Here is a 25,353-nt window from a genome sequence, read left to right on the forward strand (position 1 = left end):
GCCTCGTTTACCTCCTTCTAGATCCGAACTCCAAATCCAGTCACATTGTGGGGTGAAAGCTTCAACATACGAATTTGGGGGAGACACAACTCAGTTCATAATAACCCCACCAGGTCCTCACTACAAGCTCAGGAAGTCAGGGGCTTTCTCTGCTTTTCATCCCGGAGTGAGTAAACTGGGGGTTGAGTCATTTGCCCAAAGCCTCACTGCCATTCAGTTGGTGGTGGCATTGCTCGTGCACAGAAGTGGAGATAGGAGAGCTCCTGGGCATGGGCGTAGGGTTGCCAACAGAAGGATCTGGCAGGCACAGAGGAGAGCAGAGCACTGAATTCATGGCAGTCCTGTTCGGGCAGGTGAGTCAGTCGCAGGTCACCGGGCTGAGCTCCGGGGCTACAGAGACGAGAAGACTGGCCCCCGTCTTCCAGGAGCTCCCAGCCTCCGCTGTTTTCCTTCTTCCTTCCCAGGCCTTGCTCTGGATAAAACTGGAAAATAGAAAAATGCCCGTTTGTGTCCCTGCCACAGTCCTCAGAGGCCACCGCCCTCACGCCCACCTCCAACCTGGCAGCCAGCCCGCCAGGTTACGTAGGGTCTACACCCCTCGTTATCCCTGCTTTCCCCTCACCCCAGTGCAGAGCTTTCCTGATAGTTCTTCCAGGAAAACATCTTTGTTCCAAACCCCATTCTCTTGAGACAAGTCTCTCAGCTAGGAAAGGAAAAGTCGTAGCTCATCCGTGACTTCTCCAGGGCATGGTGCTGACACTTTATTGGTAGCCTCTGGGGACTGGCGACTTATGGCACAAGTTTCCGACACCATGGCAGGCGGCACAGTGGGAATGTTTCGAGGGTAGGCAGGCCTGTCCCTGGACATGAAGCTCATGGTCAGCGAGAGGTCTTCCACCCTGGGCTTCTCACGAACAAGGCTGTCCCTGCGACTATCGGAACTGTGCTAAAGGGTGTGTGACAGGCCCTGCCACTGCTTCCCTCACATCTGTAGACCTCACATTTCACAGCGAGGAGGGTCGTGGGGATGGCCCTCTACCGATGGCTCTGCCTTGGGTGGCATCATTCCGAGGCACGGGTTTGACACTGTGATCTCGTGCTCCCCCATGGGGTTTTGATCACTCGCTGCGGAAAATGGCATCATAACGCTCCCACCGTCGGCTGCCTCCCCTTCCCCAGATCACTTCCCCACTGCTGAATGGCAACTGGTGTTTCCTGTGATTCACAACTCAACTCCTCGCACCAAAATCTCCTTCTCTGGGTCGGCTTCTGGAGGGACCCAAACAGGGCAGCCGTCAGAGACACGGGAGGAGGCGTGCAGCCCCACCAGCACCCCACTGCCCTGTCTCCAAAGGGCAGGTGTGTGCTGCTGACCATCCCGTGGGTTCAGCTAAGGTCATGGAGAGCCAGCGGCCGGAGCAGCGGCTGCCTTGGTTGGCCCCACCGCCCCAGAAGACCTCGCGGTGGCGACTGACTTCTGCTTTGGAAAGCTCCACAATTCAATATCCTTTCCCTTTGCTGCCCACTCTGAGAAGAGAACAGTACCCAGTGCTCACTAGAAAATGCAAGGGAATCGATTGGAAAGAAAATGTAATCTTAATTCTAGTCCTCTCCATAGTGGTGCACCATTCTATATTTAGAAAAATGTTCCGTGCAGCCAAAGAGGGGGGGAAAAACCACAAGTAGTACCTACTAGGTTCATGCCAGGGAACAATAAGAAGCTTCAAGTTCTCCTTCTTTGCAAAGTCAGGGGAGAATGTGGCAAACAAAAGCCTGGGCTGGGTGTAGGGATCCCCTCAATGTTCCAGGTATCAGCTACTGCCCCCCAGACCCCCTCTGAGCCCCGCAACTTCAAAAAGATGAAAGCAAGTTTGAAGGACGACTGAGGGGGGTTCATTCATGGGTCTGAGGCCTCGGCGGGTGGCCAGGGCCCAAGCTCCCTGTTCCTCTCGAGAACCCGCACTCTGGGCTTCCCCAGAAGGCTGGAATTTCCCCAGTGTTTATAGCGACACCTTTCAATTATTACCTGACCTCCACTACAGTTATCTGTGCGTGTCTTACGTTGTTAAGGGCCTTATACACTGGGAGGGCAGAGAACAGTGTCCAGCTATTCTATGGCCTCTGTGGCAGCATTTTTCCGCCTTTTTCATCTCATGGCAGACATAGACTAATTACTAAAATTCTGCAGGACACCAAAGAATGGATTTTTTGCCGATCTGAAAAAAAACAGGTATAATTTTAATTCATTCACTCCAGATGGCTATTGTTGTGTTGGTTGTTGTCATCTTTCTATGTGACGATCTAAGGGAAAGGAGATCAGTGTCCCTGACTAATAGTTAGGTATTGCATGTTCTAAAAAGTCTTGCAGTGCGCCGGTTGGAAATTGCCACATGCGCACTGGCTGAAACTCGCTGCTCTGTGCGGGCCAGCTGCCACGGTGTCCACTAAACTGACGTTTTTAATGCATCCCTTGTTCAAAGGCTTGTTAGTCATGTCTTCTCCTGGTTGAGCTCAGTAAGTAGCTTTCTTTTCCAATCCTCTGACACATCAAATTTCTGGGCTCTATCTAGTCCCTTTCATTTCTGCTCTCATACAAACCAATTTTGTTTTGTTTCGCTTTTTGCCTGAGCTTGCCCATTTCCCTATACCCTGCTAAATGTGACTTCGTGAGAAAATCTGAGCCAGAACCACCTGGCTAAGGGGCTCCCAAAGTTCTGAACCACAGACACTGTGAGGTAATAAAAATTCGCTGTTTACAGCAGCTGCGTTTTGGGATTGTTTGTTACACGGCAATAGATAGCTAATACACCACTCATGCCTGACATCCGTTTCCATTCTCCACCTGAGGACCGGAAGGGAGAAGTTGCTCAGAGTTCAAACTCAGGTCTCACCTATCTGGATAATCAAGGTTTGCTTCAAAATCATCGCCTCTGTGAAGTCTTTCCTAACAAACTCCAGCCAATACCCATATGTCTGCAGAATTTTTTAAATTTTAGAAGTATTTGTATACCTTTTGAACTCAGGGTCTTACCTAAAAACATACTTCTTGTTTTTAAATTAACCTCATAAAAATAACTATTTTTTGGAATAGAAGCAGGATAAATATACCCGTTAGAAATTTTACAACTCTGAAAAGAATTTAAATAATCTGAAATGCAACCTCACTGAGGAAAACATTATTGGCATCTTTAATATCGATTTTTTGCATGTAGTTTTACATAGAAAATTTGCACATGCATCTTTTGCCTCCTCTTTATCTCATTCAGTGACCTTGTTTCTCATTTCCTTGACCCCCTCACTTCTGCTACTGACCCCACGGCCAAGCTCTAGACCCAACACTTGCTCCTCCAAGTAAGCTCCATGGACTGGCTGTGTCGGCAGCACCCGAGGGCTCACCGGAAATGTGGAATCTAAGATCCCATCACGTTCTCACCCCGCAAGGACATTTGCACTTCCCTTCCCCGCAAGGCTAATCCTCCCATCATTTGCACGTTGCATTCTGGCCTCCACCCCAATGTCACCTGCAGAGAAAAGCCTTCCCTGACCTTCTTTTCCTCTCATGTTCTGTCCTCACATCCTGCTTTGCTCCCTTCACAGCACTTACCATGACTGGGCATTATTTTCTATGCATTCATTTGTTTATTTCCTTCCACACATACATGCGGAGCAGCCAGCATGTGTCAGGCACTGTTCTCAGCTCCAGGGACACAGAGGAGACCCACATTAGGTCCCCACCTCTCCACTCTAACATGTGCACACTATCCAAACGCAAGTTGCTCCTTATCGTTTCCTATTTCTTTACTTGTTAAGTCCTTTAAGAAGGGGAGAAGAGGCCCCACCCCGTCATCAACAGAGACCTCTGTGCCAGGTCCCAGGACTTAAACCCACCCGAACAGTCCCGCTTCTGTTTAGAGGGGGCTTTTCAATGAGCGTCTGTGCTGTGCTGAGCTAAGTTTAACGTGGTTGTTTTCGATCCCAGAGAATTGTCCCAACCCAGCTTCCCCGCAGTGGAAATTTCCCTCCCTTGGTGCAAGCCTCCAACCACATAGCTGGTCATTGTCTCGTTGCTGCACGATTCTTCCGACTTCACAAGTGCACTTCCAGCAGCCGCAGCAGCTGAGCGAGGCCCTGATAAAATTTTCAAGAGGCAAAGTTGGTCTTTGGTGCCCTCCCACCTCTTTGGGTGCCTTCTTCTACCCTACTGCGCGTCTGGGTACCACCCCCCAGAGGCCTGGCTCTCTTCTAGTTATCCCGTATTCCCTCCGCAGGAGGCAGCTTGCACGTCAAGGGGAAGTGCCTGGAGCTGGCCGGGGGAGGGGAACACTGGTGGCTTACTTGGTGCCAGCCACCATTTATCCCCAATACGATTGTTTCTTTGTGTGGGGACAATACACCTGGAAGGACACACTTTTTCCCCCGCTTTACAGAGGAGGGACTGAGGCTCTGGGGGACCACATAACTCCCCCGTGCCACTCTGGGTGGTCTGAAGTCGCAGCTCTGTCTTTTCCTGAGCCTGACGAGTTCCACAGAGCACATCGCTAATGACAGATTATCAAAGCTGATGATTGGAAGGACTTTTTTTTTTTTTAAACAGGTGTGGAGGTGGGGAGGGACTGGTTAGGACGTCGATGAAAAGGGGGATGGGTGCAGCGAGGTCCCTCAATTCCCGGCAGGTGGGAATTTAGAGGTGAATTTGCTCTCCACAAACCACCCCCAACTCCTGCACCCCATGGAGGCGGAGCCATGAGGCCCACGGTGGGTGAGTCACACTCACTTAACCCTCAAGGGCTGAGATACGGACATACGATGCAGGAAAAGCACGCCTACATTATATGTATCAGAACCAGTTTTCTAATGTCTTACATGGGATGGGCAAAGAGGTGACTGATCTTCCACCCATTTAAAAAACCTCGGAGTCCCCGTCTGCAGTCATCAACAGAAGTAACATCACCACAGTTTTATAGTTATGAGTAGGGAATTGTGATTTCTAAACAGAGCTTCCAAATTTAGTTATGTTAACATGTCTGCATTCCCCTCCAATAACTGTTGGATAAGTAAGAACACAAAGTTTAGCATAGGGAAGAATATGTAACAAACTATTAGGTAGGCTTATCAGGCAGATATATTGTGTTTAGGAGTCTCCGTTGATTCTGAAAACCACCAAAACAAAGAATCACCATATAATGGATCTCACAGCACAAGCATGTTTCAGGAGCGTTCAGCATGGGATGAGCCCTCTCCCGCGGCCCAAGAACCACGGGGCTCCCCCTTTGCTGCAGGTTGGCAGAGTGGAGGGGCAGCTGACCCCCACTCTGGCCTTAGAGTGGCAGAGACAGAGCTGGGGGAGAAGCAGCCTGTGTCTGGACATGTGAATGCCGTCGAAGAAAACGTTTGTGGAGCTCTTCCACTGTGCCAAGTACCACATCACGCAAAGGTAGGAGACAGCTGGATAGGCCTCAGGAAATGAATCTCGAGAGTGTAAATATGCATGTTAATGATAATTAACACCTGTCTGCGAACATAGCAGGATAATATTTGGGTCTATGAACTAGCATGTTGTCCCCACTCAGCCGTTCTCGTGGCCCATGGACCTTTCCCACACAGCCTTTCCTGGCACGGTGCCGCGGGGACGGGATTACCCTGCAGAACAAAAGAGGTGATTTTTTTGCCTTCTGAATTTCAAAACCTGAAATCTTGGCAAAAGCGGTATGTCTGGAAGAACGCTGGGTCTGGACACGGTCATCGTCTTTTCTCGAAGCCCCAGGAGGGAACTAAGGGGGAGGAGCTGGCAGGGGCAGGCGGGAGCTGACACAGAAGGTGTAGGGCCCTGGACGGGTCACTGAGCAGAGGCCTGTGTTCCATCCCTGTGCCCTGACCCCGGCTGACTGAGTTCCTGGAGCAGAGCAGAGATAACAGGAAATCGGGGGTCCCTCAATCACGTGCGGTTACCTGCAGCCAGCACCCCATCCCCCAAACCCCGCTGCTGCCTCCCACCCAGCGTTTGTGGAGATGACGTGGAAACAGGTCCACGGGGAGAAGGCCCGAGATGGCCTGCAGGTGCCCTCCCAGGCCCAGGGAGCTCAGGCACAGAACCAAATACTTTCCAAGTCCCAAGTGGAGTGGCCGAGATTCGGATGCGAGAGATCATGTGGCCGGGGACCAGGAGGCCTTGGCAGTGACTCACGGGGAACTCCATCCAGCACTGCAGGACGATGCTCCAGTCGGCTGATGCCGGCACGCACGGACGTCCACCCCCAACCATCCCTCCTCATCCGGTGCTAATGGACCCTGAACACCACGTAGATCTGGAGGTGCTCCAGGTGCACGGTCCCACCAGACAATTATCCACCCCAGGAGAGAAGCCTCGGGCCCCTCCCAAATCCAGGCCCATGCACACATCCACGTTTAACCAGCTTCCTTCAGAAATATCCTCGCAGGGTCCAGCTAACCCCTCTCCGCCGTGGGCACAAATGCCTTCTTTCTCCCATTCATCGGAAGTAAAGACTAGGACAACGTACTATGCACACAGCCCAGGACGCACCTGGAGAGGGCGAACAGTGAGGTCTCCAGCGATCCCAGGTTCTGACACAGAAAAGATCTCCCCTCTGAGCCTGAGTAGAAAAGTGGGGACCAGTCTGGCTTCCAAACCCTCCTCTCCTCCCCAGCCCCTCGGTTGACCCATTGACCACCTTGGAGGCTCCGTGCCTGTCCTTGCGAAGTGCTCTCACGGTCTTCCCGTTGCAACCGGAAACGCGTTCATTTAAAGCGACTCAGCATAGTTTGCGGTTTAACTCGTCCTCCTTCTCTGTTCCCACAGCTATCAGTTTGTAAATCTACTTCCACATTGTCTCTCCACACCTCCTCAATATCTGGAAATGCTGTTCTCTGACTATTCCTTCTCCTTGCCCGGGGAACAAGGCAGAATTCACTTCCTCTCCTTCCTGAAATTGATGCCAGCCATGTGACTTGCTTTGGCCAATAACATGCAGGCAGGGATGTCGTATGTCGCTTCTGGAGGAAGCATTTTATTGCAGACACTACAGTACTTTCTTCTTCCTGCCACTGGAACCAACACCATTCCGGAAGGCAGAGCCTCAGTTGACCTGATGCCCAGAGTAAGGATTCCAAGTCTACGTGAGCCGGAAACAAACATCGGTTAAGCTAACTCCCTGGTTGTTACTGCATCAGAATCTCGCCCATCCTGACTAACACCCCTGGGCTACTGTCAGGGCTCAGGCTGTCAGCATCTGTCATCAGAGCTCTGACACTCGCTACTCAAATACCAACCCACAAAACACCACCAGTCTGCAATGAGGCAAGTATAGAAATTTAGAAAAAACATTTAGAAATGCTTATAGTTAACTGTATCTATTGGATCTATTAACATATTTGGGGTTATGTTCCCCCCAAATCTTAGCATGGTGCTTGGCCTATGCTTGTCACTACTGTAGATCGAAGTTTCATGACTAAGAAGTAGAATTACGGTAGGATTCCAAGCAATAGCAGGTGGATTTGGAGGATGTTTAGGGTGCAACAGCCTTCCTCACTCAGGGTGAAACCATCATTTAAGAGTTCCCCAAGTCTTCTCTTTGTGCCAGCACCAAATTCAGCTTTAACGAACAGAGAAACTTTCTGAGCTCTTTCTTACTCAACATTAAATTTGTTTTAAGTTTTCCTATGTAAGCATGTGGGCATGAATGTATTTCTTCTTTGTAATAAGACATCATAGGTATATTGCCTATGAATATTGTTTTCTAGATTACCCACAGACAGCCTGGCATTTTGATACACTCATTCTAGAGCATGAGAGGATAATACAACTGATCCCTAAATCACATCCTAGCTCCCCCCGGCACTAAGCAGTAATTTTTTCATTCTCCGTCCCTTTGACACATATCAGGATATTTCCGTGCACCGTGTAAGAAAGAGGCAGCGTGGTCTTCTGAAAAGCCCAGTGCGCCCGGTGAGGGAGTCGGTCCTGGTCCTCGTTACCCACTCGCTTGCTACTATATAAAAGCCATGGCTGAATCATTGGGTACCCTAATTTCTCCATCCACGAAATGAGGACAATACGTTAACAGTAACAAGTAAATAACACCAGCTCTGTTGTGAGAATCACAATAAAGAGCACTGAGCACTCGGCAGGGAATCAAGGACTCCTGAACTAGAGTTGAGCAGGTATACAGAACAGGGCGCCGGAAGGCTCTCCAGTTGCCCTGAGAGGCGCACTGCATGATGTTTCTTCGCGTCCTATTTCAAGTTCAGTCCTTTGGGACAAATACTACGCATATGGTTGTTTCAAAACTGTTTAACATGCCAAAAATCGTTGACCCCTTCACCATAAAGTGAAGAGTACAACTTCACAGACCACAGGACCAATGGTGTTCACTCCCATTGACAGCGTGGTTTGGGACTCTGGCCGAGGAGAGCTGTAACTGGCCTCTGAGTTTCTTGAGGGCAGAGGTCATATCGCATTAATCCTTGTCTCCCCGGCATTTACCAGTCATCTAAGTACACAGGAGGCGCCCAATTAATGTCTAAAGAGGAATAAATAAAGTGAACTTTAATTAAACACTTCCTCATATTACCTCCATTCAATACCCTGAAACTTAAAAAGCCAGGCTTCGATTTTGGTTAAATTGGTTTGGAGGGAGTTTTCCAGTATCACCTAAACATTTTAGAAGCACACCCACCCAGGCAGTCTTGTGATTTTCCCTACTTCTTTCCTCCCGGAGCACAGGCTGTTTTTACTCACAGATCACTAAGAGGCGTAGGCTGCGGGAGGGGGTGGTAAGGAACCTGACCGCGGTGGGTCTGGAAGAAGGGAAATTGTCCTATTCGTTGTTCAGAGGCCACGGCGGCGTTATCCCGCGCACGCGCACAGTCAAGGTGAACCACCGCAGATGGACAGAGAGCTTCTCTGCCGAACTATAAACTTTGGCAGGAGCGCTGTGCCGCGGCCGCGAAAGGCCTCCTGCGGCGGCTGCCACAGAAAAAGTGACCTCAGAGAGGAATTCAGAGCAGAAACGCTCCGCCGACAGAGGAGATGAAACCCCGGGCCGCTGGGGCCAAGTCCTTTGGTCCCAGCCATGTTGAAGTAGAGAGCTGTTTCAGTTTAAAAACACATACTTTACACGGATTTGTTGGAGTTTACTATTCTTTTCTATTTATAGCTTAGAATCGCGAGGTGCCACTGCCGGAATGTTTTCACGGGAACTCATTTTGTAGAGAGGCCCGGGGTGGGGTGGGGTGGGGAGGGGGGACTGGATTCATCCGGACTCGTGGGACCGCCAGCTGAGTGCAGGGGGTGTGCCAACAGGGATGCCAAACAAACAAACAAAACCACCTTTAACAGAAGGAAGGAAAGAAAGAGAGAGAAAGAAAAGAAAGAAAGAAAGAAAGAAAGAAAGAAAGAAAGAAAGAAAGAAAGAAAGAAAGAAAGAAAGAAGAAAGAAAGAAAGAAAGAAAGAAAAGAAAAAGAAAGAAGAAAGAAAGAAAGAAAGAAAGAAAAGAAAGAAAAAGAAAGAAAGAAAGAACGAAACAAGAAAGAAAGAAAGAAAGAAAGAAAGATAGAAAGAAAGAAAGAAAGAAAGAAAGAAAGAAAGAAAGAAAGAAAGAAAGAAAGAAAGAAAGAAAGAAAATATTGTGGTGGACATAGGTGATACTTCAAGTTAAAATGCTGGGGATTCTGAATAACATGTCATTTTTAAACTGTATTTTATGATGTTAAAATTATATGGTAACCATATGGAAACCACTGGCCTAATTATTGATTCTTTAAAACCTGAGAAGCTATGATTTCATGTGATATAATGCTGATTATAAGAAAACTCCAGCTTGTCAAAATATAACCAGAGACACTGAAATAAAGAACACACTGACAGGCACCAGAGGAGGAGGGGGGAGGGGGATAAGGGGAGAGGGGGAAAAGCGGGGGAGGGTGGTCAAGGACATGTATAAAGGACCCGTGGACCAAGCCAAAGGGCGGAAGGATTGAGGGTGGGAAGTGGGGGTGAGGGGTGGGGGAGTGGTGACTGGGAAATGGAGACAACTGTACTTCAACAATAATTTTTTTTAAAAAGGCAAAAACAGCACTACAGTGAAACCGCCCACCCTTCTCCCACCCTGCTCCTGCTCGAGCCTGGGGTGGGCCCCCTTCCACAAAGGAGTTTACCCGTCACAGCAGCAATTGCAGCCTCTCACCACTGGGGGGGCAGCCCGTTCAGTGAGCATTTCGGAGCTGGGGTCTCCTGCTCTGTGATCTGTTCTTGAAATTTCTTGAATAAATTAGGCTTTTGCAAGGAAAAAAAGAAAAGAATGAAAAGCACCATTTCATATGGATATGAACAAAACCATAGTCTAGAGAAAACCTCCCACGCCACCTCCCCCTGCCCCAAACAAGCTTCTTTTTATAGACGGATCTACATTTTGAGGAAAGCATGAATAGAATCACATATTTAACGACAGTCGAGAGTGTAATTTTAGAGGCATGCCAGAAAGAAAGGGGGTGGGTGTGAGCACATGAAACTTATACTTTTATTTATGCTATTTCCCACAGATCGAAAATAAATTTTCAAAAGCACTGCTTCTCTAACCGATGAAGGGCACAGCACCATTTCTCAAACTGATTGGCTCCTGGTCTGAAAAATCTGCGCTTGTTTAGCAGCGCCCTCTGCTGTCCCCATGGATTTCGGCTCGCCTTGAGGGAAAAAGTCAATCACTACGTGTATGTAATTCACCAAGCCAGGAGCAGCATGCATCCACTCACCAAATATTTATTAAAAGCGTAGTGTACATGCCAGTTGCTGTGAAAGGTAATGGGGCACACAGATGTGTAAAAAAAGATATGAATGCAAATGCAATTGCACAATCACTTGATCACACACAAAAATCACTTTAGCTAGATTTTCACTGAAATGAAACAGATGCAGGCAGCTGAGCTGTCTCCCTTCCCAAACTGTTCTGGACCTTTATTCACATTAGCAGGTGCCTGGCTGGCTTTGGACGGAACAACTCGGGTCCAGTACACAGGGGACGATCTGGAACACAGTAGACATTCCAGGATGGACCATTGTAACAATGTCGTGAGAAAGCTTTCACAGTCGACCCAGGACACTTCTGGTCTGGGGGTTATCTGATCTATCACTCATTAAGCTTTACATTTCTTTCTGAAAATGCACTTTTCCAGCACTGTGATGAAAAGCCTCAAAAGGGATCCAGTGGGAGAAACCCTAAGAATTAATCATACACTGCGGTAGAATTCTTGGAAATGGACAACTGGAGTTCCGGAAATTCACTGTTACGAACTGGTGCGCCTGCAGGCTTTCTGCAGGAGCAGAGGGAGACCGAAAGAGCTCCCAGGACCTTCCATCAGGAATAGAAGTGAAATTCAAGTATTATCAAAAGAAAAGTATCAGGAGCTAGGACAGACCAAGAAGGATGCTTTTATAACATTTTGTAATATGCTTATGCTTGGCCATTTTCCATTCTTGTTATCGTCGCTCTCCTAGAGTGATCAGCCGTGACTTGACTCTGAACCGACAGAAGAGGGTAAAGGTGGGAGGATGTGTAAGATTATGTTATGTAACAGCGTGAGGTCCGTCTTGCTGAGAAACTCCTTGCTGGCTTTGAGGAAGCAACCCCTTGTGCTGGCAAGGCCCACGTGCCCGAGCTGAGGGTGGCCTTCTGCCAGCAGCGTCCTAGGGACTGAAGCCCTCAGTCCGACTGCCAACAGGGAGCCAGGAGCTGCTACTAGCGAGTCAGGAAGCAGGCCCTCCTGCAGTCAAACCTTGGGTGAGGCTGCAGCCTTAGGAGGGACCCAACTCTGAGATCTGAAATGGGTGCTGTTGTAAGTTGCAACATGTGGTATAGTATTGTGCAATAATAGGTAACAGATTTCAAAATATTTTTTAGAAAAACTTTTATTATAAAATACAAATAAAGGAAAACAGATACTGAAGAAAAACCAAGTGATCCTTTTACTGCCCTGCCATCCTATTATATAACCGGCTAGTGATTCATTCTGTCATGGTTTTATTACACGTTGGGTGTGTTACTTACAGCCATGAACACACCCATTCACACACTTTCATATCTTGCTTTTTTACTTAATATTTTCTCATGTTCACTATATTCTTTACTAATTGTTAATGAATACATCATGTACCATTCACTGTGTGTGTATATGCCTGCACTTGTAAATAAAGTTTTATTGGAACACAGCCATCCATGCCCATTTGTTCTCCTACGGTCTGCTGTGACTTCTGTGCTGCAAGCTGCAGAGCAGCAGAGCTGCGACAGAGACAGAATGGCTTGCAAAGCCTCAACTATTCATTTTCTGGACCTTCACAGAAAAAGTTTATTGAGCCCTGAATTTAGGGTTATAATTGTTACTTAGAACATCTTTGCGCATATCATTTTTTACACTTTAGCCAACTCAACTGGACTGTATCATACGGAAGTGGAATGTCTGGGTCTACTTCGTCAGGACATCTTTAAGGCCGACCCTGCCCCCACTATTTCTCTCGTCTCCTGCGGCCGTGGTAACAGGGAGGGAAAGGAGGCCCAGTACTCTGGAGGCGACACTTCTCGGCTCCTTATTAACCCAGACGTGTGGGTTCACCCTCTGGATAAGCGTATTTATAGTTTTCACTTAAAGTGAACCTAAGAGGAAAGTAACAGTAGTTGCAACATGAAAAACAACTGAGAGAAATTTTCTACTTCCTGTGGGATGAAGCAGCAGACTGAACTCTCCAGCCGTCAAGGTGGACACGAACGGCGTCCCGGCCGGCTGCAGTGGCCGCGGGCACCGAGCAGGCCAAGTGGGGGAGCGAGGCGGCAGTCTCAACGACAGTCTCAACGACGAGCTCGCAGCCTTGGTGGACGGGGGTGGGGGGGCAGGTACAAGTGGGGGTGCCAGAGGAACCACACGTTCCACCCCTTGAAGCACACCCGAAGTGTAAACTGGTGCAGCCGTAACCAAGCTGTCTCCAGGTAAGAAAGTCTTAAAGCAACTGTCCCATATTTCTGAACAACAAAAAATTCTCCTATTGGGGACAGTTTTATACTTGAGGCAGAAACTATGGGGTGGGAGCAGCTGGGCCCACCCCGACCGTCTCTGAGATGAAGATCACGCAGGTTGGTGGGTCTCAGATCCAACCTCGTGTGAATAAAGTCAGCCCCGAAGCGCAGGCGTCATCTTCTGAGGGAAATGTTCTGCAACACAAAACACGCAGATCAGGATGGGCCTGCCCCCAAAGGATAACGTCATCCCAAAGCAAGACTACAGAGATATGTCATGTAAGTATCCTGACTTTGCCGACAAAACATGTAAAGACATCACAGAGAGCACATTCACTTCATGCAAATACAGCTCTCAAAACGTCAACCGATTTCACGCACCTAAAGAAGTGATTCTTTGGTTAGAAATATCACTAGCCTTTACTCTCCACCTCAGTTACTCATCAGATAATAAAATGCACCATAACTTCAGGAAGTTCTCTGGGAAACTGAAACTCTCCGTAGAGTAAGGAAGCACTTTCTATGGACACTAAGAACATGTCACTTTGAACAAAACACAGCAGTTTTCTGGGGTACGAGGAGAGAGGCATGGTTGTTCGTGAACACCCCCGTGCAGAGGAAGAGGGAGGGCCGTGAGAGGCTGGATGCACAGTGAGACCGGCCCGGTCTCCTCTCTGTGCACCGTGCACCGCTGGTGCCTCCACACTGACCTGAGGGTCCGGCAGCATGAACCCGTCGGTGAGTCTGTAGTAGACTACGGTGGAGTCGGACTCCACTATGGCCAAAGTAAAGGACATCGGCAAGTCTGGGTCACCCTGCAGTTTTCGAGACGCCTTCAAGATCTCCCTTATCCTGCGAAGACAGTCACAAGCCATTTAGGATTCACAGTCACCTCAATTAATAGGGTCAGATACTGGGGAGTCTTGGGGAAGAGGTAGGCAACAGCACTGTTACATCTATAATGCTGACTACGAACATGGCGAAGGCTCAAATGGAAACGTTTAAAGTGGTTTTCTCATATAGAAAATCCTGGAAGGAAGGGCCAGCCACTGACTTTCAACCCTTCTCTTTAAAAATTTTTTTTAAAAGATTTCATTTATTTATTTATTTTAGAGCGGGGAGGGAGAGACAAAGAGAGGGAGAGGAAACATCAGTGTGTGGTTCCATCTCGTGGGCCCCCAGCCGGGGATCTGGCCTGCAATCCAGGCACGTGCCCTGACTGGGAATCTAACCGGCGACCCTTTGGCTCACAGGCTGGTGCTCCATCCACTGAGCCACACCAGCCAGGGCCACCCGTCTCTCTTGTATGCGCCCCTCTCTCCTGATCATCCCGCCGGAGAGTCAGACTGGACCTCAGGGCCCACAGAACGGACACCAGAAGCGAGCGTGCAGGGCATCGGAACCGGCCAAGGGCCGTGCGCGGTCCTGTTCCGATTCTCCAGGTCTGTGTCTGACCGTGAAGCAATTTGGTAGTGAGGTTAGTTTTTCAAAGAATAGACTATAATAAATATTTCCCCCACTGTGTTCATAATTACTACTGCTAAGTGGCTATATAATATTCTATTGCAGGTTTTCAGGGTGAAGGTGCTAATAAGAATACTCTGTGAAGATCATCTTTCTCAAAGGTATTTGTTCCTTTTCAAATATTTGTTGGATTTTACCAAGTATTGGAATCATTAGATCTGAATATAGATATCTTTATCGTTCTCAATATGTATTCTGATACATCGTAAAAGCAAAGAGAAAAATATAGAGAAAAATTGAACTTTTGGAATAAAATTATATATCAAGCTATCAAGGTTCTAAATGATTTCGGTTTGCTTGCTGTGGAAAATAATCTATCAAATCTAAGATCCGGGTCCTCAAAGCACTGCTACCTTTTGTTGAAATTGAAAACCACCAACTGAAAACCTTATTACCTGCTCCACAAAGCCTGGGTCCAACAGTTCAGTCACTGGAACCTCCAGAGGAGCTTGCTTTCAAAGGCAACTAAAAACCGATCAGTTGTTTTTCTCATTAAGCTCTCCCAGTCTCCAGAAACTGGGGACAGATTTACTAGCGCGTGGACACGCTGCAGCTGGGCACATGAATTACTCAGCTCTGCATTCTCTTCGGCCAAAGCGCCATTTGTCCCCTTACTTCCCACTTCCCATCCCTAAGTAAAAACTCTGAAGGTCACCCTTCACCCATTCTATTACCTATTGAACGTATTAAAAAAATCTAAAAAAGAAAGGTCTCTGCTCTGAAATATTCTTTCTACAATTATCAATTTTTTTTAAAATCTGTAGTAGAGACTGGAGATTTTAAAGTGATTTAAAACAGCAGTCAACTTCTGGGAAAGCTGGAGTTCTGACTGCTTTGTCAGAACATCAGCCACAAAGGGCTGCTCACCTGCTACTTATAATTTAAGTGTCTGATACTTGTTCATCAAAACATTCAAACTTTCTATCACGTGTCTCTGCACCAGGGCTCGGCACACTGTGCCCCCCATGTTTGCACGGCCCAGGAACTAAGGACGGTCTTTACGTCTTTAGCCGGAACGTTCTGAATGGCCACATAAGTACCTGCACAACAGCCTCAATCTTGCCGCTCCTTCCACAAGCCTCAAATGTTTACTATCTAGTCCTTCAAGAAAAGGTCTGCTGGCCCCTGCTCTACACTACAGAAGAGGTTAAGAATAAAAGTGTAAGATGTGAGCACAGGGCACTGTGCGTTTTTTTGGTACTACTAGTTCAAAAGTCAGAGCAGGAGGATGTCCCACTTCCAAACGGTGTGCAGATCTCACACCATTCCCACCGTAACAACGAGAATGCCCAATGCGCTTAAAAATACCACATTTTTTCCTCAAAGCCATAAAACAGATGTGAACACGAAGGAGTTTAAAGGAACACAACTCCAAGGAGAAATGAGCCCTTCCCAGGTAAGCAGGTTAAACAGATCCCGAAGAAGCGCACCCCCGCCCCTTAAAAACAGTTTGCACCTATGTTCAACAGCACGGAAATCAGGTGGGCTCCCGTGCACAGCAGGGATTCACTGTAGAGGGGACCAGGTGCAGCGAGCACAGGTGTCGGTCAGACACCCCACACTCGGCACCGGCGGGCAAGGCGAGTCTGGGCACACACCGGCTGAAGGTGAGTGTCTTCCAACCCCCAGACGGGCAGAGTGCGACACGGGTGGGAGACAGATGGAAGGGAACAAACCTCTAGAGATCTCTTACTAATCTTCCATTGGTTTGAACCAGAATGCACATGTGTGTGTGTTTCGTAAGGTGAACTCTGTGGAAATTCTAGCCCACACACCGAAATTTAGGATAGAAATTTCCATTTCATTCATATTTGTTTCCAGAGGTCTTGGATACAAACAGCAAAACATTTTCTGACTCAGTCAGAACGCCCGTGTGGGAAACCCCAACATCTGAGAATCAGCCCAGAGTTGTGAAGCCAGTTTGTGTTCAGGGTTGAGAGAAACCACTGCCAGGAACCGAGTGGAACTTCCCGTCCCCGAGCTCAGCTCGTCCTGCTGGGGAGCAGTCTGGGTCGGGGCGGGGCACCGACCCGTGATGCCGCACTCGGACAGTCCGTCTGTCCCGGTTCTCAGCACACTTGCGAAGTCCCACCAGGGCCCTGCTGCGGTCTGCACTGGCCTGTTTTTACCATGCGGTTAAAGTGCCATCGTCCTTCCCACTTACAGGGTGGTGATAAACTCCTTACAATGTTTACGCTTCCTTTAAGTCAACAGATTGTGCTGCTTTCTCAATCTAATAATAACAACAACAACAACAAAAGGTTCAATGTTCTATTTTAAAAATCACAGACAGTAAAGATGCTGAGAATAAGAATCACTAAAATACTATAATCTCACGTACCTTCCCACAACTTCGCAGTTTGAAATCGTAACTCAGAAATCACGAAACAAAGCTTCCTCACATGTACAATTGTTAAAAGCTCAGTTATTTAGAAAAATACTGTAGTGATGTTTCATCACACAAATCCAAAGTAGTAATTTGGATAATAGAATTGTTTATAGTTCATATTTGGTATACATCCACTTATGAAAAACACAACCTATGTATTAATAAGAAGAATTTCATATTTTTTAGTTCATTACATTTCAAGAGAAAAACCCCACTCGACCAGAGAGATAAATCAGTAATAATCAGCTGTTTCAAATGTAACAGAATTTGATGTTTGCAACAGGTTTTCTTTTCATAGCTGTTCAGAGAGGTGCTCAGCATGCGTAAACAGAGGGATTCGGAAGTTTAACGAAGCCAACTGGAGAACAGGCCCGCAGCGGACAGAAGGGAAACACTGTTTGGTGACCGCCCCTCCTCCCACACGCCGGCCCTCCATGAGTCCTGGCCTTGGGCTCTTCGTGCGGGCCCCTCAGCAGAGGCTGAGCGACCTCTGCAGATGAACACAGAGGACTAGAGGGTTGAAGGCAGCGTTCCTGTTACCTTCAAGTGTTGCTGGAACAGAACGCATCACGGGTTAAAATTATTATTAATTTCGACCCCCAGAAAGCACTCTCTCCCTCTGTGTTCTTCAGCGTGGCCAGACTGGCACATGCTGTACGCGCATGAATTAAAGACATTAACTCCTTGACTTGCCTCATTATATTGTTTTACTAGGACACTCCATAACCCGGCTCCAAAACACAATGCAAATGTCACCTGGTGCCCAAGAAGGTTTATTCATCCACAGGCTCAATCCTGAAGAGAAGTTTCAGGGACAACAGACCGCCTCCTTGGGAATCAGGCCAGGGCCTTCCTAGTGAAAAAGCAAGGTGGCTAACCTCCAAGGGGGGGCTTGCTGAACAATTAGGCGCTTGTGTGGCTGCTCCCCCAGTGGGAAGCCATTCTGCTCATGTAAACTGCAAGCTCCGTGCGTGTGCATGTGAGTGCATGGAGGGCAAGAGAAAGAAGCCGCCAGAATTGGGGATTTCACAGGCACCAGACTCCCAACGGAGGCAACATCAGGACACGCCCCTGACACGCAGGGAAGTCAAAGGATAGAGGTCATTTTACCGGTTAGTAAACTTTAGGCCTCAAATAAATAAGTCATTAAATGACTTTGTAATAAAGAATCTACTTTTAAAGAGTGGAGATATTTTTCAATTATAAGGAAATAATTAATAAAGTATCCTTCAAAAAAATTATCACATTTCAGGATTAAATCTTATAATTAAGAACATCTTCTAAGAGGTTCTAAGTACAGTTAATAATACTATATTGCACATTCGAAAGTTACTGAGAGTAGACACTGAAGTAATTATCGCAAGAAAAAAATTTTTATAACTATGTACTGCACTGATCATTGTGCAATGTATGCAAATACCAAATCATTATGTTTACACATGCAACTAATGTTATATGTCAAATACACCTCAATTTAAAACAATTAAAAAATTTTTAAATGTTCTAAAGAAGGAACTCAGTCAATTCTAGCAGCCCTTTACTCCTCCACTATTAAGTCCTCTTCCCCAGACACTAAGGGAAAAAAGGGGATTAATGGTAGGGGGGCAGGTATGGGTGAAAAAGAGATTCTCTAAAAGGTCAGGGGGCATCGTCATTGGTCTCCTTCCTCAGTAGTGTAGTACAGTTACAGTGTAAAGTGTGGGAAATAGTGATAAATCTTGCAAGCAAATGGATTTTGTAGACAATCTAATCTTTTTGAAACTCTTAGAAGACTGTTTGAGCATGTCTTTGTGTTCTTTAAGATTTGATTTAGCAAATCTCCACCACAGGAACTTAGTAGTCTCAGAGAGCTCATTTAGTCATTCAACAAACACTGATTTAATACCAAGTACCAGGTACCAGGCTATGCACTGGGGAGACAGCAATGAACAGAACAAAGTTCCTGCTTTCATGGAAGTTATTTTCTAAACAGAGAAGGAAGACAGTAAAAAATTAAAAAAATATATATGAAATATACTGAGTAATAATAAATATGATAAGTGTTATAAGGGAGGACCACTTAGTAAGTGGCAACATTATAGCCAAAAGAGTCTTGACCAAACAAATGACAAAAGTCTTAAGGCTTTTAGCCTCAGGGCTGCTGAATTAGCAAATGACCAATTTGGTATATGGAATATTGAAGCCTTTTTCTGCATTTCTAGAGTAATTTTCAAATTGGAAGATGCTAAGAAAGGGGAAAGTTTCCTCTCAGATAAAATGGAGGGGAGTACCCATGTATCACCAGAAATCAAAAGAAACGCCACTGGTCTGTGGACCCCGGGGGGTCAATGGGCACCGGAGAGGCCCCGCCCTCACACAGGCTGCCCACTCCCCGTGGCTGGCGGGGATGAAAGGGCCCTTTATTGCTCAGTCGGGGTGAATGGGGTGAGTGATTCACTGGCATCACGAAGCAAAAAAAAAAAAAAAAAAAACAAGATTTGCAGATCGTTTTAAAAAACAGTTGTTAACTGTCTCTGGATTTTATAATTTACAAAACACTTCACTCAGCTTTTTAAAAATTAACAAAATAAGTGTAAACACAGATACGCTTAAAATACGACAACTGCGGTTTAGTTTTCGGCACCCTCTCTCGCATGTTACCGGAGAAACCGCAGCGACACGCAACTGGGAGACCGCGCAGGTCCCATCAGGAAAAAAGGGAGCACAGAACAGAAAGGCATTTTCCTCAGAACTTGCTCCAGGTCCCGTGTAAGTGACTGAGACGTTTCCCGTGGACGACTACTGTGGCGCTAACACTACCACAGGAACCCGAGGCCCTCGCTCCCTAGCCCTGCAGCCACAGACCCCTGCGGCTCAGGGACACTCCAGGAGGAGCAGAGGCACGGCGGCCCAGGGACGCCACTCCGGCCCTCCGAACACGGATGGGGCTGCGTCTGCCGCTCGGCGCTGGAGAAGGCCCTGGCTTTCCTTAGGGTTCCCCTGCTCGCCTCATCCGAACCAGATCTCTTTGGCCTCTGCGAACTTACTAACACGACTTTATGCCATCGCTGGGTCTGGGGAAACCAGGGTCCACACCTCTGAGGTCGCCTACCAAGTGCGCCACCTGGGTTCTCAGGTTCACTTTGGTAAGAGACAATCTAGAGGACTCTCCATAGGCATGTACAATACAAACACATAACTTAATGTAATCTGTTTAAATGTGAGCTAATAGTTATTATTTAACATGAGCACAAAGTAGCATTTTTAGATGACAAAACAAGGAGGTGTGTCGGGTCCTTAGAGAAACACTAACCACCTCACCCTCCATCAGCACAATTCTCCCACCAGACAATCCGATGTGGGCACTGGACCAACTCTCTCCTCCTGCAGGAGATCAGCGAATAGTACTCAGCCAACACTTCCACAAGGGGAGCGTGGAGGGCATGGGCGCCCCCGTCTGTGCCCTTCCCCCACCTCAGCACCGACAGGGAGGATGAGCTGGGGACCTGGTGATGCCACTCACTCCACTCCATGCCAACTTCTACCCGAAAGACCTTCTGAGACTTGAAAATCATGCCAAGGTGTTTTCACTCTGAGCACAGGTGGGGTGTGAGTGCCGCACAGAACACACCAGTCACAAAGCGCGTCTGCTCGTAGCAGCGAGTTCTCCCCCTGCCGCTGTCACACAGCCGCTCTGTCACACAGCCGCTCTGTCACACGGAGCCAGCCCGTCTGCACTCGTGCCAATGCCTGTGTTCTCAGTGTACAAGATTGCCAGGTCCAAAGCCCAGGAAACTAAGCAGGACATGGTTATGAAAACTGTGTGGCCAATCTTAGAAATTCAGATGTAACATGAAATGTTACCTAGAATTGTTACCTTGTAAGGAGTCTGCACATACATATACATCATAAAATAAATAATGGCAAGAATAAGTCATGCAAATATATACACACACACGCCACTGTGTCACTCAGCAGTTGAGAGAGCCACTAAGTGGTTTTAAACTAGGATACAGTGAGATTACTTACTGTCATCACTGGGGAAATATTTTATGACAAATCGTAGTTAACTCTGTAAATGACAGAGTTTAGTCCGGTTTTACAGACTCGGGCTTCAGTGACGGGGACGGCTATCATGGCGTATATGCCACAAGCCCCACGTAAATAACATGAACCTGCCCCTCCAGCAACATGCTCACTCCTCTGGCTCTCGGGCTTTGCATACCACCCAAACTCCCTAGTCATAAAAGTGTTATGTAAAGTTTTTGAGGAATAAAGAACATAAAAAAACCCCACTGTCCTCAAACAGCTAAGCAGCACGGTCTAGGATAACAGTTTACAACTGATGTCTCAGGCTGGTTGTGCAGTGTATGGAAAATAATTTGTTTCTAACAATGAAGTATCAAAGTCAGCACATTATTTTTAATATAAAATCAACATAAATTGCTATTCCCTGTAGTAGATCATCCTTTTCACCCACTCACATTCCACCATGCTTTTTTTTTTAACTGACATACAATTGATGTACAACATTGTGTGAGTTGACAGAGTGCAGCGTGATGAACTGGCAACCTGGGGACAAAGACCAGTCGCCGCCGGCCCACCTGTTGTGGCTGAGGGAAGCGTGGATGGACGTGGGCACCACCGTCTGCAGCCCCTCTCCCTCTATCTCGGTGCCGACGAGGCAGATGAGCTGGAGGTCGGGTAGCCCCACACAGTTCACTTCGTGCCAACTCTTACCTGCAAGAGCATCAGGGAGTGAACAGTAATGTTTATCAAAAATCAAAGATAAAAATTCTAAACTTCTACCTAATATTCAGCTCAGCAAACATCTCTTACAACACCACCTTCTCTTTATATTTTAATTTACCTTCTCTTTTACTTATTTTGTTATCCAGTAATTCCCAACGTAAATGAAGAAATTACAAAACTGATGACATTAATAGCAAATGCATAAATAACGGCTTATTATAATGTCAACAATGCTATAGCCAAACCCAGCTCCCCAACCCTCTACCATGGCCTGTGCCAATAATAAAGCAATATAAACAAAAACTTACTCTCCATGAGGTCCAGGTACACCAGGAATGCTATATACACTTGGGTAGCATCTCCTATATCTAATTCCATCATTTCTAAGTACTGAAAATCAAAATGTAGTTATTAAACAGAGAAGAATCTTTTAATATTTTCTTTCACTCAATGACTATTTATTAAATACATATAACGCATAAAACGCAATTCTAGGCACAGTGGAATTTACAAGGCAATATAAGACCTGATCCCTGCCTCTACAAAACTTGGAATTATTAGGGTAAACACACTGCATACTTACAACTGTTAGGCAAATAACAATACATGACAGAAAGCAATTAAAAATCAAGTGAGTGGAATTTAAAAAAAAAAACATGACACAGCCCTGGCCGGTGTGGCTCAGTTGGTGGGAGCATTGTCCTGTAAACTACAAGATCATGGGTTTGATTCCCAGGCAGGGCACATGCCTACGTTGTGGGTTTGGTCCCGGGTTGGGGCACCTACAAAAGGTAACCAATTGATGTTTCTCTCTGGCATCGATGTTTCTCTCTCTCTTTCTCGTTCCCTTCTCCTCTCTCTAAAATCAATAACTATGTCCTCAGGTGAGAATTAAGAAAAATGACACAACAGGTGAGAGGAGCTACACTCAGGTGGCTTCGCCGGCGAATGTTTGATGGCAGAGGTGGGATTCAAGGTGGGCCCTGAAGGACATGTACGATTTGAGTGAACAGAGAAGTTACGCAACAGTGTCACTAATCACACAAAGGGCCCAACTTGAATCCCACTTCTGTGTGATTATTTAATCACACAAATAAGCCACACATATTCAAAGGCCTATAAAGAAATCTATCTGCCAGAAGTAGAGACAGTGTTTCATTACGTTTTTGTTGGGTCATGCTAGTAGGAGCCTCTATTGCCCTGGTCTCTCATTTGCACATGGAGAAAGTCTGCTAGAATACCACTCCTGGCCCCTCCCCCCCCCCCAAGAGTAGGAGTTAATTAATTGCTAGATTTTAAAGAAAGGACCAAGCAATGCGCTGCTGCTTTCAGACTTGCTGGTCAGCACTGAGGGAACATTCTTCAGGGGTCCACTCCTGCAGGGGAAGCCTGAGGTTGCCCGGCTACATCAGTGACTAGGGGGGTGAGCAGAGCTAGTGCAGAGGGGAGGGATTAGCAGACCTGCCTCAGGACATAGTTGAAGTCCCATTCTCCTGCCGGCTTCATCGTAAGTGGACAGGTGCAAGAGAACAGGGGTGTTATTACCCCTCACATGTGCTTGACCACAGCAGTGAAAAAGTAATTGGGGCCCAGGCTGCAAGGCTTTGATAGCCAAGCTGAAAGTCTGAATTTTACCCATAAGGAAACACCGAGGACGTCTAAGCAGGAGAATCTGATGAAAGAGGTATTAGAGGATGATAAACCTGATGCCATGTAACTAGATGGACCTAAGTAATCTTCAAATTGAATAATAAAAAGACAGAAGTGGACAAACCAAACACCCAATATCTTTTCCTTTCTTTCTTTTTAAAAAATCAATTAGATCCTTCAAGAGGAAAAAATATTGGAAGGGAAGATTTGATGGTCAGAGCCTATATAGCCATTAACTTCAAAGACAAAAAATCCGCAAGTAATAAAACTGAATAGCAGCACCAAATTACAGATGAGGTTTTTAAAACTTGTTACTGGTGTTTCACTTCTTAAACACTTACATAGTGCTTACTATATGTAAAATGCTTTAATCCTGTAATAACCCTATGAGCTAAGTACTTTAACATCCCCATGTTACAGATGAGAAAACTGAAGCACAAGATGAAATGATTTTCTCCAAATCACAAAGCTGGTGACAGAACCAGGATTCAAACCCAAGCAACGTGGCTTCGAGTTCATGCTCCCAACCACTATGCTGCCTCTCCAGGTTTTGGTTTTTGTTTCTAGGAAACGGAATAGCATCTCCACGTTATTGTTTGTTTTTAAGGAGACAGAGGAGGGTAGCATTAAGCAAGATAAAACGGGAAGGGGTTACCTATTCAGACTTATGGCTTCAATATTTTCCTCTTCTTGACTGTTTTTAGATGATTGCCTATGAAATACTGCTCTTTGGCAGAAGACTGCAATTCTCCCAAAGTTACTAGACCAGTCTCCCCAGATTCCTACAAAGTCCCCATCCCCATTCACTGTTCATTCATTCCCAGGGGCAGTACTGGTACAAGGCAGCAATTTGCCAAGCAGAAGCTAGCAAGGAACTATCCTTTCCTCCCTTACCGCTAATACAGAAAAACACACCACAATGTGAGTAGTTCTGCTTTGGGGAACAACCTATCCAAACTTCCCAAGGAATTCGAAAAATTAGGCATCTGCACTGCAGCACAATCAAGACGCACACTCACTCTGGGCCCACGGCTTAGTTCCTGAACCTTTATCATTACAGACTCCCAGATCTTATCCACCTCCCGCAGAATCTGTTCTGCGTGGTCAGTGTGAGGATTAAACGAGCCCATTCCCCAAACCAACCCTAGATGGTCAAACTTGGACATTTCGTGGAGTGGCTATTGTTGGCCTTCGATCTGAGAGGGGCCGTGTTTGTCTTCACCTGCGGTGAAGAATGGCGATGGGGGTATGCGGTAGTGTCCGAGCACTAGTTCAACTCATTGAAACAAACGAAAACAATATTGCTTGCAGTTGGCAGTGTGCGCGCGGGTCCCCCTCCGCGAGGGTCGCGCGCGAACTCAGCGACCGGGCCCTGCAGGGGTGAAGGGTTAGGAAGGGGAGCGCGCTGCGGGGGTTCTGCCTGGGGTGGGGGCCTGGACCGGCGCCACGCTCCTTTGGCGCCTCCTGACCTTTGGGTGCGTGCCCATCCAGGCGTCCTCCGGGGCCCATGGGTGGGCGCCACCGCCACCGAGAGCGCCGCCCGGCCTCGGACCGCTGCAGCCCGGGCTGGGCTCGGAATCGCCGCCCTCCTCCATGCCGGCAGGGGTGCGCGCACGTTGTGCACCGCTCCCCGCGCCCGGCCAGAAGCAGGGACGCGCGCCCAAGGGTTCCGCCTCCCGGCCGCCCGCTGCCTCCGACCCGCCCGACTCAGATCTGCACCTTTAACAAAGGTGGCTAGAACCTGCCGTAACGCACTCCAGGTTTACTCTCGTTTATTCTAATCTGAGCAGGTACTAGAGGGAAGAAGTTTCCGCACATCAGTGTTGTTTGCAGCTCTTTTGGGAAATACAGAAGGCCTCTTTGCCTTCAACATTGGGTCCAGGTGTCCAGTTCTAGGGAACAGGAAGAACCTCATTCAGTGCCCTATAATTAATCTTCAAGTGTAGAAGTGGGTGAGATATCCATAGAGGAAAGTGGAAAGAAGAAAGACCAGAGTGCCAAGAACCGCATTTTTAGGGTGGACTCACCTTTCCGGATTA

At 47.2% G+C, this 25,353-nt stretch overlaps 1 protein-coding gene across 5 annotated transcripts in view; it reads right to left on the bottom strand.

Annotated features, from left to right (window-relative positions):
* TSEN15 (tRNA splicing endonuclease subunit 15) overlaps positions 1-24,930 on the bottom strand; it is a 40,308-nt gene extending 15,378 nt beyond the window's left edge. For 2 of the 5 annotated variants that reach the window (XM_036015912.1, XM_036015914.1), the window contains exons 1-3: positions 24,784-24,930; positions 21,973-22,054; positions 21,517-21,652 (exon numbers count right to left, since the gene is read on the bottom strand). In XM_036015912.1, coding sequence (XP_035871805.1) covers positions 21,517-21,652; positions 21,973-22,054; positions 24,784-24,909 — 344 coding nt within the window. In that variant the 5' untranslated portion in view covers positions 24,910-24,930. Of the gene's footprint in view, positions 1-12,863; positions 13,216-13,730; positions 13,873-21,516; positions 21,653-21,972; positions 22,055-24,783 lie in introns of those variants that run through there. The other 3 variants (XM_028530927.2, XM_036015913.1, XM_036015915.1) reach the window with 3 other exon arrangements.
* Between the last annotated feature and the right edge of the window lie 423 nt (positions 24,931-25,353).

The sequence above is a fragment of the Phyllostomus discolor genome, chromosome 14, assembly GCF_004126475.2.
Source record: "Phyllostomus discolor isolate MPI-MPIP mPhyDis1 chromosome 14, mPhyDis1.pri.v3, whole genome shotgun sequence".
Classification (NCBI taxonomy): domain Eukaryota; kingdom Metazoa; phylum Chordata; class Mammalia; order Chiroptera; family Phyllostomidae; genus Phyllostomus; species Phyllostomus discolor.